Source organism: Odontesthes bonariensis, chromosome 11 (genome assembly GCF_027942865.1).
Source record: "Odontesthes bonariensis isolate fOdoBon6 chromosome 11, fOdoBon6.hap1, whole genome shotgun sequence".
Taxonomy (NCBI): domain Eukaryota; kingdom Metazoa; phylum Chordata; class Actinopteri; order Atheriniformes; family Atherinopsidae; genus Odontesthes; species Odontesthes bonariensis.
This window is the reverse complement of record NC_134516.1, coordinates 2,736,253-2,749,171: the sequence shown is the minus strand read 5'-3', so window position 1 is coordinate 2,749,171 and position 12,919 is coordinate 2,736,253. Positions and strand designations below refer to the sequence as shown.

General features: G+C 48.7%; 1 protein-coding gene across 6 annotated transcripts in view; it reads left to right on the top strand.

Annotated features, from left to right (window-relative positions):
- abi3bpb (ABI family, member 3 (NESH) binding protein b) overlaps positions 1-12,919 on the top strand; it is a 58,479-nt gene that overhangs the window by 22,195 nt on the left and 23,365 nt on the right. For 2 of the 6 annotated variants that reach the window (XM_075477268.1, XM_075477267.1), the window contains exons 3-8: positions 1,800-1,868; positions 1,948-2,080; positions 4,312-4,493; positions 4,937-4,989; positions 7,710-7,740; positions 7,895-7,975. In XM_075477268.1, coding sequence (XP_075333383.1) covers positions 1,800-1,868; positions 1,948-2,080; positions 4,312-4,493; positions 4,937-4,989; positions 7,710-7,740; positions 7,895-7,975 — 549 coding nt within the window. Of the gene's footprint in view, positions 1-1,799; positions 1,869-1,947; positions 2,081-4,311; positions 4,494-4,936; positions 4,990-7,709; positions 7,741-7,894; positions 7,976-8,965; positions 9,041-10,235; positions 10,440-10,674; positions 10,753-11,134; positions 11,312-12,919 lie in introns of all 6 variants that reach the window. The other 4 variants (XM_075477264.1, XM_075477265.1, XM_075477266.1 and 1 more) reach the window with 4 other exon arrangements.

The following is a 12,919-nucleotide window of genomic DNA, read 5'->3' as shown; positions in this document are numbered from 1 at the left end:
GCAGACCTCAGCAGACCAAACTCTGACCTCAGCAGACCTCAGCAGACCAAACTCTGACCTCAGCAGACCAAACAGTGACCTCAGCAGACCAAACACTGACCTCAGCAGACCTCAGCAGACCTCATGAGACCTCAGCAGACCAAACTCTGACCTCAGCAGACCTGAGCAGACCAAACACTGACCTCAGCAGACCAAACTCTGACCTCAGCAGACCTCAGCAGACCTCATGAGACCTCAGCAGACCAAACTCTGACCTCAGCAGACCTCATGAGACCTCAGCAGACCTCAGCAGACCAAACACTGACCTCAGCAGACCTCAGCAGACCAAACTCTGACCTCAGCAGACCAAACACTGACCTCAGCAGACCTCAGCAGAACAAACACTGACCTCAGCAGACCAAACTCTGACCTCAGCAGACCTCAGCAGACCAAACACTGACCTCAGCAGACCTCAGCAGACCAAACTCTGACCTCAGCAGACCAAACACTGACCTCAGCAGACCTCAGCAGAACAAACACTGACCTCAGCAGACCTCAGCAGACCAAACTCTGACCTCAGCAGACCAAACTCTGACCTCAGCAGACCAAACACTGACCTCAGCAGACCAAACTCTGACCTCAGCAGACCTCAGCAGACCTCAGCAGACCTCAGCAGACCTCAGCAGACCAACTCTGACCCCAGCAGACCAAACACTGACCTCAGCAGACCAAACTCTGACCTCAGCAGACCTCAGCAGACCAAACACTGACCTCAGCAGACCAACTCTGACCTCAGCAGACCAAACTCTGACCTCAGCAGACCAAACTCTGACCTCAGCAGACCTCAGCAGACCTCAGCAGACAAACTCTGACCTCAGCAGACCTCAGCAGACCAACTCTGACCTCAGCAGACGAAACTCTGACCCCAGCAGACCAAACACTGACCTCAGCAGACCTCAGCAGACCTCAGCAGACCAAACACTGACCTCAGCAGGCCAAACTCTGACCTCAGCAGACCTCAGCAGACCAACTCTGACCTCAGCAGACCTCAGCAGACCAAACACTGACCTCAGCAGACCAAACTCTGACCTCAGCAGACCTCAGCAGACCTCAGCAGACCAAACACTGACCTCAGCAGGCCAAACTCTGACCTCAGCAGACCTCAGCAGACCAACTCTGACCTCAGCAGACCTCAGCAGACCAAACACTGACCTCAGCAGACCTCAGCAGACCAAACTCTGACCTCAGCAGACCTCAGCAGACCAAACACTGACCTCAGCAGACCTCAGCAGACCTCAGCAGACCAACTCTGACCTCAGCAGACGAAACTCTGACCCCAGCAGACCAAACACTGACCTCAGCAGACCAAACACTGACCTCAGCAGACCAAACTCTGACCTCAGCAGACCTCAGCAGACCAAACACTGACCTCAGCAGACCAACTCTGACCTCAGCAGACCAAACTCTGACCTCAGCAGACCAAACTCTGACCTCAGCAGACCTCAGCAGACCTCAGCAGACCAACTCTGACCTCAGCAGACGAAACTCTGACCCCAGCAGACCAAACACTGACCTCAGCAGACCTCAGCAGACCTCAGCAGACCAAACACTGACCTCAGCAGACCAAACTCTGACCTCAGCAGACCTCAGCAGACCTCAGCAGACCAAACTCTGACCTCAGCAGACCTCAGCAGACCAAACACTGACCTCAGCAGACCTTGGCAGACCAAACTCTGACCTCAGCAGACCTCAGCAGACCTCAGCAGACCTCAGCAGACCTCAGCAGACCAAACTCTGACCTCAGTCCACTTTTGTTTCAGATGCAGAGCCCAAGTATCTGGTGGCCGTCCAGCCCATCCCAGCCAACGACGTGAAGAAGCACTGCACAGGTACGCTCACGCCTTCCTGTGAGTCTCAGAGTGACACCGAGACTCCCAGGAAGTCACAACTCTAATAATCTCCCCGCAGGAAAGGTGAACCTGGAGAAGCCGCTCCACCTGGTGATCGGCTCCATCAGCCCCTCGGCGGTGCTGCTGTCCTGGGGGAACCACCTGAAGACGCCCTACGAGGGGAACGTGATGAACGAGTGCCTGGCGGACGGGTGATTCTCTTTCCATGCCTTACACCTCATCCTGACTGAAAGCCAGCGAAAAAATACGACGACGAAATTTCCTGATATGCAGCGTGACGAGTTTGTCGGGTGGTTCTATTGGTTCAGAAGGTACTCACCTGAAACACCGAGTTCTCTGGCTTCCTTCGGTTCAGATCTTTGTGGTTTGGGGTCATAAACCATTGGGTGCTGTTCCACGGTAAAGATCGGCGTCTCCTCGTCCATTATTCCCTGAGTGATGCTAACCTGTTGCTAACTAGCTTGTCAACAGGAAGCAGTGTGTTTATTTAAACCAATGATAACGGGACGCCGCCGCGAAATGTCATCCAGATAGAGACCTGCTCGCATTCAGTCAGGATGAGGTGTTATAGTACTGCCATGTGGAGCTCTGTGGGGTTCTTCCATTTGTCTCTCAGGACACTGAAGAAGTTGAGCTGTTGTCTGGCTACAGAATCGCCTTCAGAATCTAACGCTGTAGTTCGGGGCTGTTTCAAAAAAGTTCTGGGACTCAAATGTCCAATCAAAAGACAAATTACGACCCTGAAAACTGCTTCTCTTGAATATGAATCATCTGACTGTGTTGAGAGATCCTACCCGGACTCTGTCCCGGCACACATTTTCCAGTCCCTGTCAAAGGAGCTGGAAAAGCCATCGGAAAGCTTGACCCAGCCGTCCTCTGCCACTCTGGGCGTCTTATTAAAAGCTAACGTCAGCTCCCTCTCCTCAGCGTCTGGCTGCCGCCTCACATTTTATTTTCTGGAACGCTGCTCTGAAAAACACACGACTTCAGGGGGAGAAAACGGAGATGGCGGCGCGGCCGCCAGAATTAACAACGTCTAATGAGAGTTGTTTCCACGCTGAGGTCAGCCGGAGAAAAACCACACGGCCTTGGACTGTGTTCGTCATTCACATGTCCAACCTCCTTAACCTGACACCTTCTGGGCCGGGTTCAGAGAAACAGACTCTGGGACGGATCATTTAGCTGCTCCATCAGTTGGTGACGGAGGGGCTCCATGTTGGTGACGGAGGGGCTCCATCAGGGCCGTTGGTGACGGAGGGGCTCCATCAGGGCCGTTGGTGACGGAGAGGCTCCATCAGGGCCGTTGGTGATGGAGGGGCTCCCTCAGTTGGTGACGGAGGGGCTCCATCAGGGCCGGTGGTGATGGAGGGGCTCCATCAGGGCCGTTGGTGACGGAGGGGCTCCAACAGTTGGTGATGGAGGGGCTCCATCAGGGCCGTTGGTGATGGAGGGGCTCCCTCAGTTGGTGATGGAGGGGCTCCCTCAGTTGATGACGGAGGGGCTCCATCAGGGCCGTTGGTGATGGAGGGGCTCCAACAGTTGGTGATGGAGGGGCTCCAACAGTTGGTGACGGAGGGGCTCCATCAGGGCCGTTGGTGATGGAGGGGCTCCATCAGGGCCATTGGTGATGGAGGGGCTCCCTCAGTTGGTGATGGAGGGGCTCCATCTGGGCCGATGGTGATGGAGGGGCTCCAACAGTTGGTGATGGAGGGGCTCCATCAGGGCCGTTGGTGATGGAGGGGCTCCCTCAGTTGGTGATGGAGGGGCTCCAACAGTTGATGACGGAGGGGCTCCATCAGGGCCGTTGGTGATGGAGGGGCTCCAACAGTTGGTGATGGAGGGGCTCCAACAGTTGGTGACGGAGGGGCTCCATCAGGGCCGTTGGTGATGGAGGGGCTCCCTCAGTTGGTGATGGAGGGGCTCCATCTGGGCCGATGGTGATGGAGGGGCTCCAACAGTTGGTGATGGAGGGGCTCCATCAGGGCCGTTGGTGATGGAGGGGCTCCATCAGGGCAGTTGGTGATGGAGGGGCTCCAACAGTTGGTGATGGAGGGGCTCCAACAGGGCCGTTGGTGATGGAGGGGCTCCAACAGGGCCGATGGTGATGGAGGGGCTCCATCAGGGCCGTTGGTGATGGAGGGGCTCCATCAGGGCCGTTGGTGATGGAGGGGCTCCAACAGGGCCGTTGGTGATGGAGGGGCTCCATCAGGGCCGTTGGTGATGGAGGGGCTCCATCAGGGCCGTTGGTGATGGAGGGGCTCCAACAGGGCCGATGGTGATGGAGGGGCTCCAACAGGGCCGTTGGTGATGGAGGGGCTCCAACAGGGCCATTGGTGATGGAGGGGCTCCATCAGGGCCGTTGGTGAAGTGCAGTTTCTTCTCCTTCCTGCCTGTAAAGCCTGTTTCTTCTGGTCTCCTCCAGGTTCTACACCATCCGCTACAGAGAGAGGAACAGGAAGTGGATCTACCAGACGTGCCCAACCAGCGACACGGTCATCGATAATCTGAAGCCCAACACTCCCTACGAGTTCGGCGTCCGCTCCAACAAGGACGACCGCAGCGGGATGTGGAGCAAAGCGGTGGTCCACAGCACCAACATGGGCAGTAAGCTATGGTTCTGGTTCTGTGTTGGCCTTAGTCTGAAGCCATGGTTCTGTTTCTGTGTTGGCCTTAGTCTGAAGCCATGGTTCTGTTTCTGTGTTGGCCTTAGTCTGAAGCCATGGTTCTGTTTCTGTGTTGGCCTTAGTCTGAAGCCATGGTTCTGTTTCTGTGTTGGCCTTAGTCTGAAGCCATGGTTCTGGTTCTGTGTTGGCCTTAGTCTGAAGCCATGGTTCTGGTTCTGTGTTGGCCTTAGTCTGAAGCCATGGTTCTGGTTCTGTGTTGGCCTTAGTCTGAAGCCATGGTTCTGGTTCTGTGTTGGCCTTTGTCTGAAGCCATGGTTCTGGTTCTGTGTTGGCCTTAGTCTGAAGCCATGGTTCTGGTTCTGTTGTTGGCCTTATTCTGAAGCCAGAGTTTGTTTTAACCAACTGCTCCTCTGTGTGTCGCAGATAAAAACAGTCAGAAAACGTACAAGCTGCCCAACCCGCTCACCAAGCCCATGGTACGTATACTGGAAACAAATCAAAGTCTTACCAAGTATATTTGTCTCATTTCTAGTCCAAATATCTCATTACACTTAATATAAGACACAACTGCTTAACAAGTACTATTTCAGCCAGATATAGGGACTTGTTTTAATACAATACATCTGGAATATCTTGTTAAATGAAAAAGTCTTGAAAACAAATTGTTTTGAGTCACATTTCATATGAAACAAGCTTTTTTTTACATTTGAAGAAGTTTTTAAGCTAAATTCAAGATCACTTTTATCTCAAAAGTCCTAAATATCACATCTTATTTCAAGAAATCTTGACAAGCCGATTTTCACTAGTTCCATTGGAAGATTTTTTTCGCTTATTTCAAGCAAAAACGTCTTGTATTTGTTGTTTTTCTTACTTATTTTTGGAGGGGCATTTTTTCCAGTGTATGCAGTCCTACACTTCCTGTCCAGCCTCAGCTGGGGAACACAGCAGGGAACATCCAACGAAGGAACCTTTAAATCAAACCTTTAGTCAATCACAAGCTGCACGAACTGTTCTTCATACCAACGGGAACATATTCTGACACTTTTGGCCTCTCTGGCTCTCCGTAGTCCAGCCTTGGTGTTTTAAATGATCGCTTTCGCCCTCCGATTGTGTTTGGTGTGATTTGTGTTCCCCTAAAGAGGTTAAAGGTCAGCAAACTGAGCCAGAGTCAGTAAAACATGGCTGTGTTCGAAACCGCCTACTACATACTACATACTACATACTGCATACTGCATACTGCATACTACATACTACATACTGCATACTGCATACTGTATACTACATACTACATACTGCATACTACATACTGCATACTACATACTGCATACTACATACTGCATACTACATACTACACACTACATACTACATACTGCATACTACATACTGCATACTACACACTACACACTACATACTACATACTGCATACTACATACTGCATACTGCATACTGCATACTACGTACTACACACTACATACTACACACTACATACTACATACTGCATACTGCATACTGCATACTACATACTACATACTGCATACTGCATACTGCATACTACATACTACATACTGCATTCTACATACTGCATACTACATACTGCATACTACATACTGCATACTACATACTACACACTACATACTACATACTACATACTGCATACTACATACTGCATACTGCATACTGCATACTACGTACTACACACTACATACTACACACTACATACTACATACTGCATACTGCATACTGCATACTACATACTACATACTGCATTCTACATACTGCATACTACATACTGCATACTACATACTGCATACTACATACTACACACTACACACTACATACTACATACTACATACTGCATACTACATACTGCATACTGCATACTGCATACTACGTACTACACACTACATACTACACACTACATACTACATACTGCATACTGCATACTGCATACTGCATACTACATACTGCATACTACATACTACATACTACATACTGCATACTACATACTGCATACTACATACTACATAATACATACTGCATACTTCCATACTACATACTACATACTGCATACTGCATACTACATACTACATACTACATACTGCATACTGCATACTACATACTACATACTGCATACTACATACTGCATACTACATATTGCATACTACATACTGCATACTGGATACTACATACTACATACTACATACTACATACTGCATACTGCATACTCTATACTGCATACTGCATACCGCATACTGCATACCACATACTGCATACTGCATACTGCATACTACATCCTACATACTGCATACTGCATGCTACATACTGCATACTGCATACTGCATACTGCATACTGCATACTGCATACTACATACTCATTCGATCAGAGAGTATACAGCGCGTTTACCCACAATGCATCTCGCTCCTGCCCGAGCTGAAATCAGCCGGCCTGAAGCTGATTTCTCTTAAGCTCTAAACTCTGTAAACTTTAGCAACATTTGAAACATTTTCAGGAGAGAAAGTAGTCGTTTAGATCCCCAACGTGTTGAAAACCTGACAAAATACCGGCTGTTTACAATTTTGCTCCCACGAATTTGGCGCTACTAAAGCTAGCCGCAGTGAGCTAACGCACTTCCGGTTATTTTCACAAAATAAAATACCCGTTGCCTTTTATCATAGGGAAAGCCATTACCATACAATTGGTGCTTTTGTTTTGAAAACAGGAAGTGAACCTACCCTCGTTGTAGCTAGCTTGAAACTGCCGTTTTGACAGGAAATGACGATCGGCGACGTCACGTTACGTTGCATCTTGGGTAGTTTGAGTATGAGTAGTAACCTCATGATGCATACCCAACATTTCAGAGAATCTAGTATGCATCCGGGAACTTACAAAAGTTAAAGTTAGTAGGAGTAGTAGGAGAAGTAGGCGGTTTCAAACACAGCCCATGAGTCCCGGTGGTATGGAAGCCCACTGCTGACAATATTAACATGGCACCACAACCTTTTTCTAATGGGCTTTTAAATAAACAGAAGAGTAAGAACTTGGTCTCCGTCAGATGTGATGTTCATCCAGCTGTAGAGTCGTTGTTTACACTGTTTTAGAAGATTTTTCAATTATTTGGACCTTTATTTATCTCTTAAATGTCCCTTTTTTTATGCTCCACCTTTCAAACTGATAAAAGTTTCCTTTTCTTTACAGAAACCTGCCGCCTTCTTCCCTCCTCGTCCTGGTGAGACTTTTTCTTCTTAGAATCCTAAGAACTGAGGCCTTGGGCCCATGAGTGTTAGCTCTGCGCTGTGTAACATGTTCACTCCACACTGATCCTCCACAGTCTTTGGGAGATAACTTCAGAGGTGATTAACAACTCTTTGAATTGTTTGCAGCTCTGCACAATGGCACCAGGCCTCAGCTCCCCAGTGTGCTCAAAAATCCCAGTTTCCCCGGATCCCCGCGCACCTCCTTCGGTGATTATCTCCTCTTTCTTCCACTTTTCCCTGATATCATGCTTCCACTTTTTTCCACCCAGGGCTGCAGAGATGTGTTGTTGGACCTCAAAGCTTCCTGGGAGGGTTCGACTGATGGAAAACAGCCTCCAAAAGGACTGGGATTCGTATAAAAAGCTGTTTCATTCTTTGCTAACTGTAACAGCCCGATCCCGCTGCCCTTTGGCTTCAGCCCTCCATTTTCCTTTCTGCTGGGGACCAGCAGCAGTGCTTAGCTAGCCCTCAGCTAGCTGAGCACTGATCCATGGTCCAAGACCAGGGGTCGGCAACCTTTCACACTCAAAGAGCCATTTGGACCCGGTTCCCACGGAAAAGAAAACACTAATACTAATCTAAAATGAAGATCTTGGTTTTTTTACCTTAATGCTTTGAATAAACAACTATAGTGTGTTGCTTACAAAATCCACGAAGTGCTAAAATTAAATCTTATTTTTGTAATGAACACATTTTGAACATTTTGAACTCTTGAAAAGATAACAACAACAATAATAATAATAATAATAATAATAATAATAATAATAATAATAATAATAAAAAATCTTACATTTCTCCATACTTGGCCTACTAGAGTTGAAAGTCTCGAGTGTGACGAAAAAGAATGAAATATAGTTTTATTTTTTTTATTTTATTTAGAACTACAATAAAAAAAATATCGAACTAACACAACTAAAATACACTTGAATTGGATATTTTTTTATTTATTTTCCCAAGCCACGCCGAGCCGCGGTATAAGGATGAAAGAGCCGCGGGTTGCCGACCCCTGTCCTAGGGTTAGGGTTGCAGGGATCGGGCCAAACTGCAGGTTAGCTAAAAGGACCAAACAGACTTTTAAAGGTTGAATCAGTCGAACCTGAGTTGCTATGGTTGCTTTTTCCAAACAGTTTTTTCCCCTGTAGCCACTTGTTTGTGGACTCTTGTTCCTGCTAAACGGCAGCCTGCTGTTCCCCACAGCGTCCCCAGAGAGCCAGCAGGAAACCGTCCCTCTGCCTGGCTCCGCTGAGCCCAAACCGCCGCCCGAGCCGCTCGGTAACCAGACAGATCTTTTGTTCTCTAAGCTTCACTCATTCATGCATCCTCAGCCGCGCACCTCCGATGACGCCGGGTACGGCGCGCAGCCGCTGTTAGCATGCATGTTAGCATGAACGGCCCAGTCAGAAGGTCGATGCGTGGAGGTGACATCCCTGGAGGTCAGGTGTAAGTTGACTTGGCCCCGCCCACCCTGAGCGCATCTGGTTTCATGCGGTCGCGAGGCCGCCGTCATGCTTCAGCCTTCCTTCTTCTTCTTTGACTCTTTCATGTCTGACTTTTCTGTCTTTCCACAACTCTGAGGAAGCGAACGTGAAACAGCTGAATTCTGCCTCCAGTGAAGGATCCTGCAGCCCGTCAGAAAGAGTCCGAACCTTCGGCCTCGGTTCTGCTGATGCTGCTCTGGTTACTCTGGTTACTCTGGGCCAACCGCCTTCAGGGAACTGGCCAACAGAATTAGTTTATGTTTAGGTTTAGGTTTAGGTTTAGGTTTATGTTCATGTTTATGTTTATGTTTATGTTTAGGTTTATGTTTAGGTTTAGGCTTATGTTTAGGTTTAGGTTTATGTTTAGGTTTAGGGGTAAAGCTTATTCAGGGACTGGATCTGAAGCACTTTAGCACTTTATCCTGATAAATCATAGTTTTTATGACAAACCTTCGATGCACGCGTCACCACAGAATTCCTCCGGCATCTTTGGGATGTTTGGGATTTAAAACGGGTGCAATGGATGTTAACCAAAGAAGAGCCAACGATTGTTCCAGGAAAGGGTCGATAGTTACTCTGTGCTCCATCTTCCTCCTGCCCTGTCCTCTCTCTGTCCATCTGTCCATCTGTCCTCATCACGCCTCCATCAGACTGCATGACAGGACTGCATGTAATCCAGTTCAGACGCAGACGTGTTTGGGCTTTCCTTCTGGGGAAAGACAACACAAGTCGTTCTGCATAACTCCTCCTCAAGTACACCGTCTTCCCAGCTTTCTGCATCCCTAGGAGGTACTCGGTTATCAGAACCCAAGCCTTTGGACTCCAAATTTAGACCTTCTAAAACTCTCCTTGTGCCAGCGCTCAAATTCCTTTGGAAGGCGAGATCAGAAGAGATCTGGCTGGAGACGATGATATTCAGATAATTGGCTTCTGGACTCAAACGGCTCGGGTTCCCATGATCACGGTACCTCTCTCCTCTCTTGCCCCAGAAAAAGGAAACAGTGTTAGAAATGACAGCGCCCGGCCGGCGGACCCTCCGACTCCTGCCCGCCCCAAACGCCTGCCGACCACCACCCCCCACGCCAACATCGCTGCCTCCCCCCTCACTAAATTACGCTCCGGTGGCGGCTCGCTTCATGGCCCGACTACTAAGGCGCCGCCCGGTGCACCTGAGAAGCCTCATAACGCTGCGGGTAACTTCCACTTTTTGGTTTCTCGTTTCTGACCACATCTTTGGTCGGAAACGAACAGCAGAGTCATAGACTCCTCGTGTCCTATTCTCTGAAATGTGCTTTTCCCTTTAGATCTGAGCCATGCAAACATAAATGTAACTGTCTCTGGTTTGAGTTTGACAGGAAACGGAGCGTCTCTAAACCTCAGAAAGTCTTGACTTTTCGCAGTGTTCAAACCTTCTTTTTCCCCACACAGCTGTCGTCAAAGCGCAGGACGGCTCATCGCTGCTGAGATCAGCTTTGGCCAATGAGAGGGCCAAAACTAACGCCTGGGGTAATGATGAGCTTCCTGTGGCGGCCTTGCTCTTGTCTGTCTGCTTTCTGTTCAGCTTCCAGGCAGCTTCCTGTTCCACCTCTTCGTCCACAGGTCTGGCTGCTCGCTCCGGGAGCTGCCGCCTCTAAACTCATCCCATCCAGCGTCTTGCATGTAGCGCCACAATCTTCCAGTCATGGCAGTTTCAGTGACTGTGGTTTCCAAAGATTGTGAGCGCTTAGGGACTCATCCCGATCTCCCGTCATCTGTCCGTTGACTCCATGAATTAAACCTCCGATGTCATGGTCCATCACTAACTTCGCCGCTCGGGGCTGCTGCCGGCTCGCTTGTCTGCCCAGTGTAGATAAAGAGCAAACTGTAACACAGGTTTTTGATCTTTTAGGTCAAGGCAGCAACAGAAATCTGAGCCCGTCGCTGCCCTCGCAGCCCTACGGCCCAGGAGCGTCCGTGGTGGCCGGATCCGTGAGGCCTGCGTCCAGAAAGCCTCTCTTTCCCTTCTCTAGTGGCCCCAGACAGCCTCACCCTTCCTCTAGATCCAGTAACTCTAGGATACTCGGGGGTAATCCTCCTCCCACCTTTTAGCTTTGTCTAACTCCAACCCCCTGCATGTTGGAGGGGGTTGCACTCTCAGAATATGATCGGAACCACCCAACAGTGAAAGTTGGAGTGGTGCCATCAGCTAAGGTTTGCCGGTCTCTCTTTGGCCGGACTCTTTGTTGTTCCTCTTCCTGCTGTTGGCTGCTAAATGAACCCTCCGCTGAACAACCAAACAAGTCCACCAAAGCTTCCGAAATCACTGATTGGTTCGCTGGGGCGTAGGGATGGGAATCGATAAGATTTTTACGATTCCAATTCCATTTTCGATTCTGCTTAACGATTCGGTTCTTTGTTGGTTCCCTTATCGATTCTCATTTGGAGAAAAAGGACAACAAACCGGTCGATTAGCATCAACTTTGTTTAGTGTAGAAGTAATACGAGTCATGACCTCACAAACCCAACAACGGTGAGGTCCACATTGGTCTATCCTGGCCTGGGTAATTTAACTCTTCCTGCTCTGGTGAAAGGAGAAGCTGGAGGTAGAGGTGAACTGGGGGTAGTACCACCAGCCTCTGGCTCTGAGCCAGTCAGGCTCTGTCTCTCATGATTTCATCTAAATGTTATGCCTGAGAAGGCATTCATTTAACCTTAACCGTTACTAACAGCAGCTTTTACAATCAGGCAAATGGTGCTAACATGATAGGCAGTGTTTGTTAGTTAGTTAGTGACCTGCAGTGTTAGCCGAGGACATGCTAACGTTGCTAACGTTGCTAACGTTGCTGGGTTCAGATTCACCAACGTTAGTCCGGAGCGGATCGAAAACGCGACATTCATGCATAGTTATTGCATGTTGGTAGTATTTCCTCCCTTTGGTGAAATATTCACTTTGCAAGTTGCCCTGTTGTCGTCTTTTTTAGGGATGTGTAACCAAACTTTCGAGCGTTTGTACCACTTGGGCGCCATGTTTACTGTTGGCTGCTGGCTGCGCTGGACTCATTGACGTCATTCGCGCCCACTGAAATCGATAAGGGAATTGCTTGCAAAATGGCCAAACGATTCCAAGGAATTGAAACACTGGGAACCGGTTCTCAACAAGAACTGGTTTTCGATTCCCATCCCTACTGGGTTAGGGTTATTTATCATGCTTCATTGTGAGGGAAACTACAAAGATCGATGGTGGTTTGTCATTTAGTCTGTAACCGCTGCGATATTTAGGGTCATTGACAGTTGCCATATGAGATACAAAAGATGGATCTCACTGAGAACCAGAGGACCTGGGAGTTCCCCCCAATGGGCTCCAACCAAACATAGATTCACTCAGTCTGATCTGCTTTTAACTGTGAGTTGCTGCTTATTTGGTAAACTTGTGTTTCTCTTTGGAAAGAGGATGAGCTGTGCCCACAGCTGGGTGTTTTTTACCAATGCGGATCGGAGCCAGAGCCGATAAACACCCGTGACTTCAGTTTGATGCTGTACTGGCTGCCAATTAATCCCACTGCACTCAAAAGCCAGATGTTGGCAGCTGTTACTGTATTTTTGCCCAAAGTAAAGAAGGCGATACTTTTATTATCTAACCTTTATTTTGCCTGATCTTGAGCACTTGCCCAACCAAGTGCTCAAGCAACCAAAC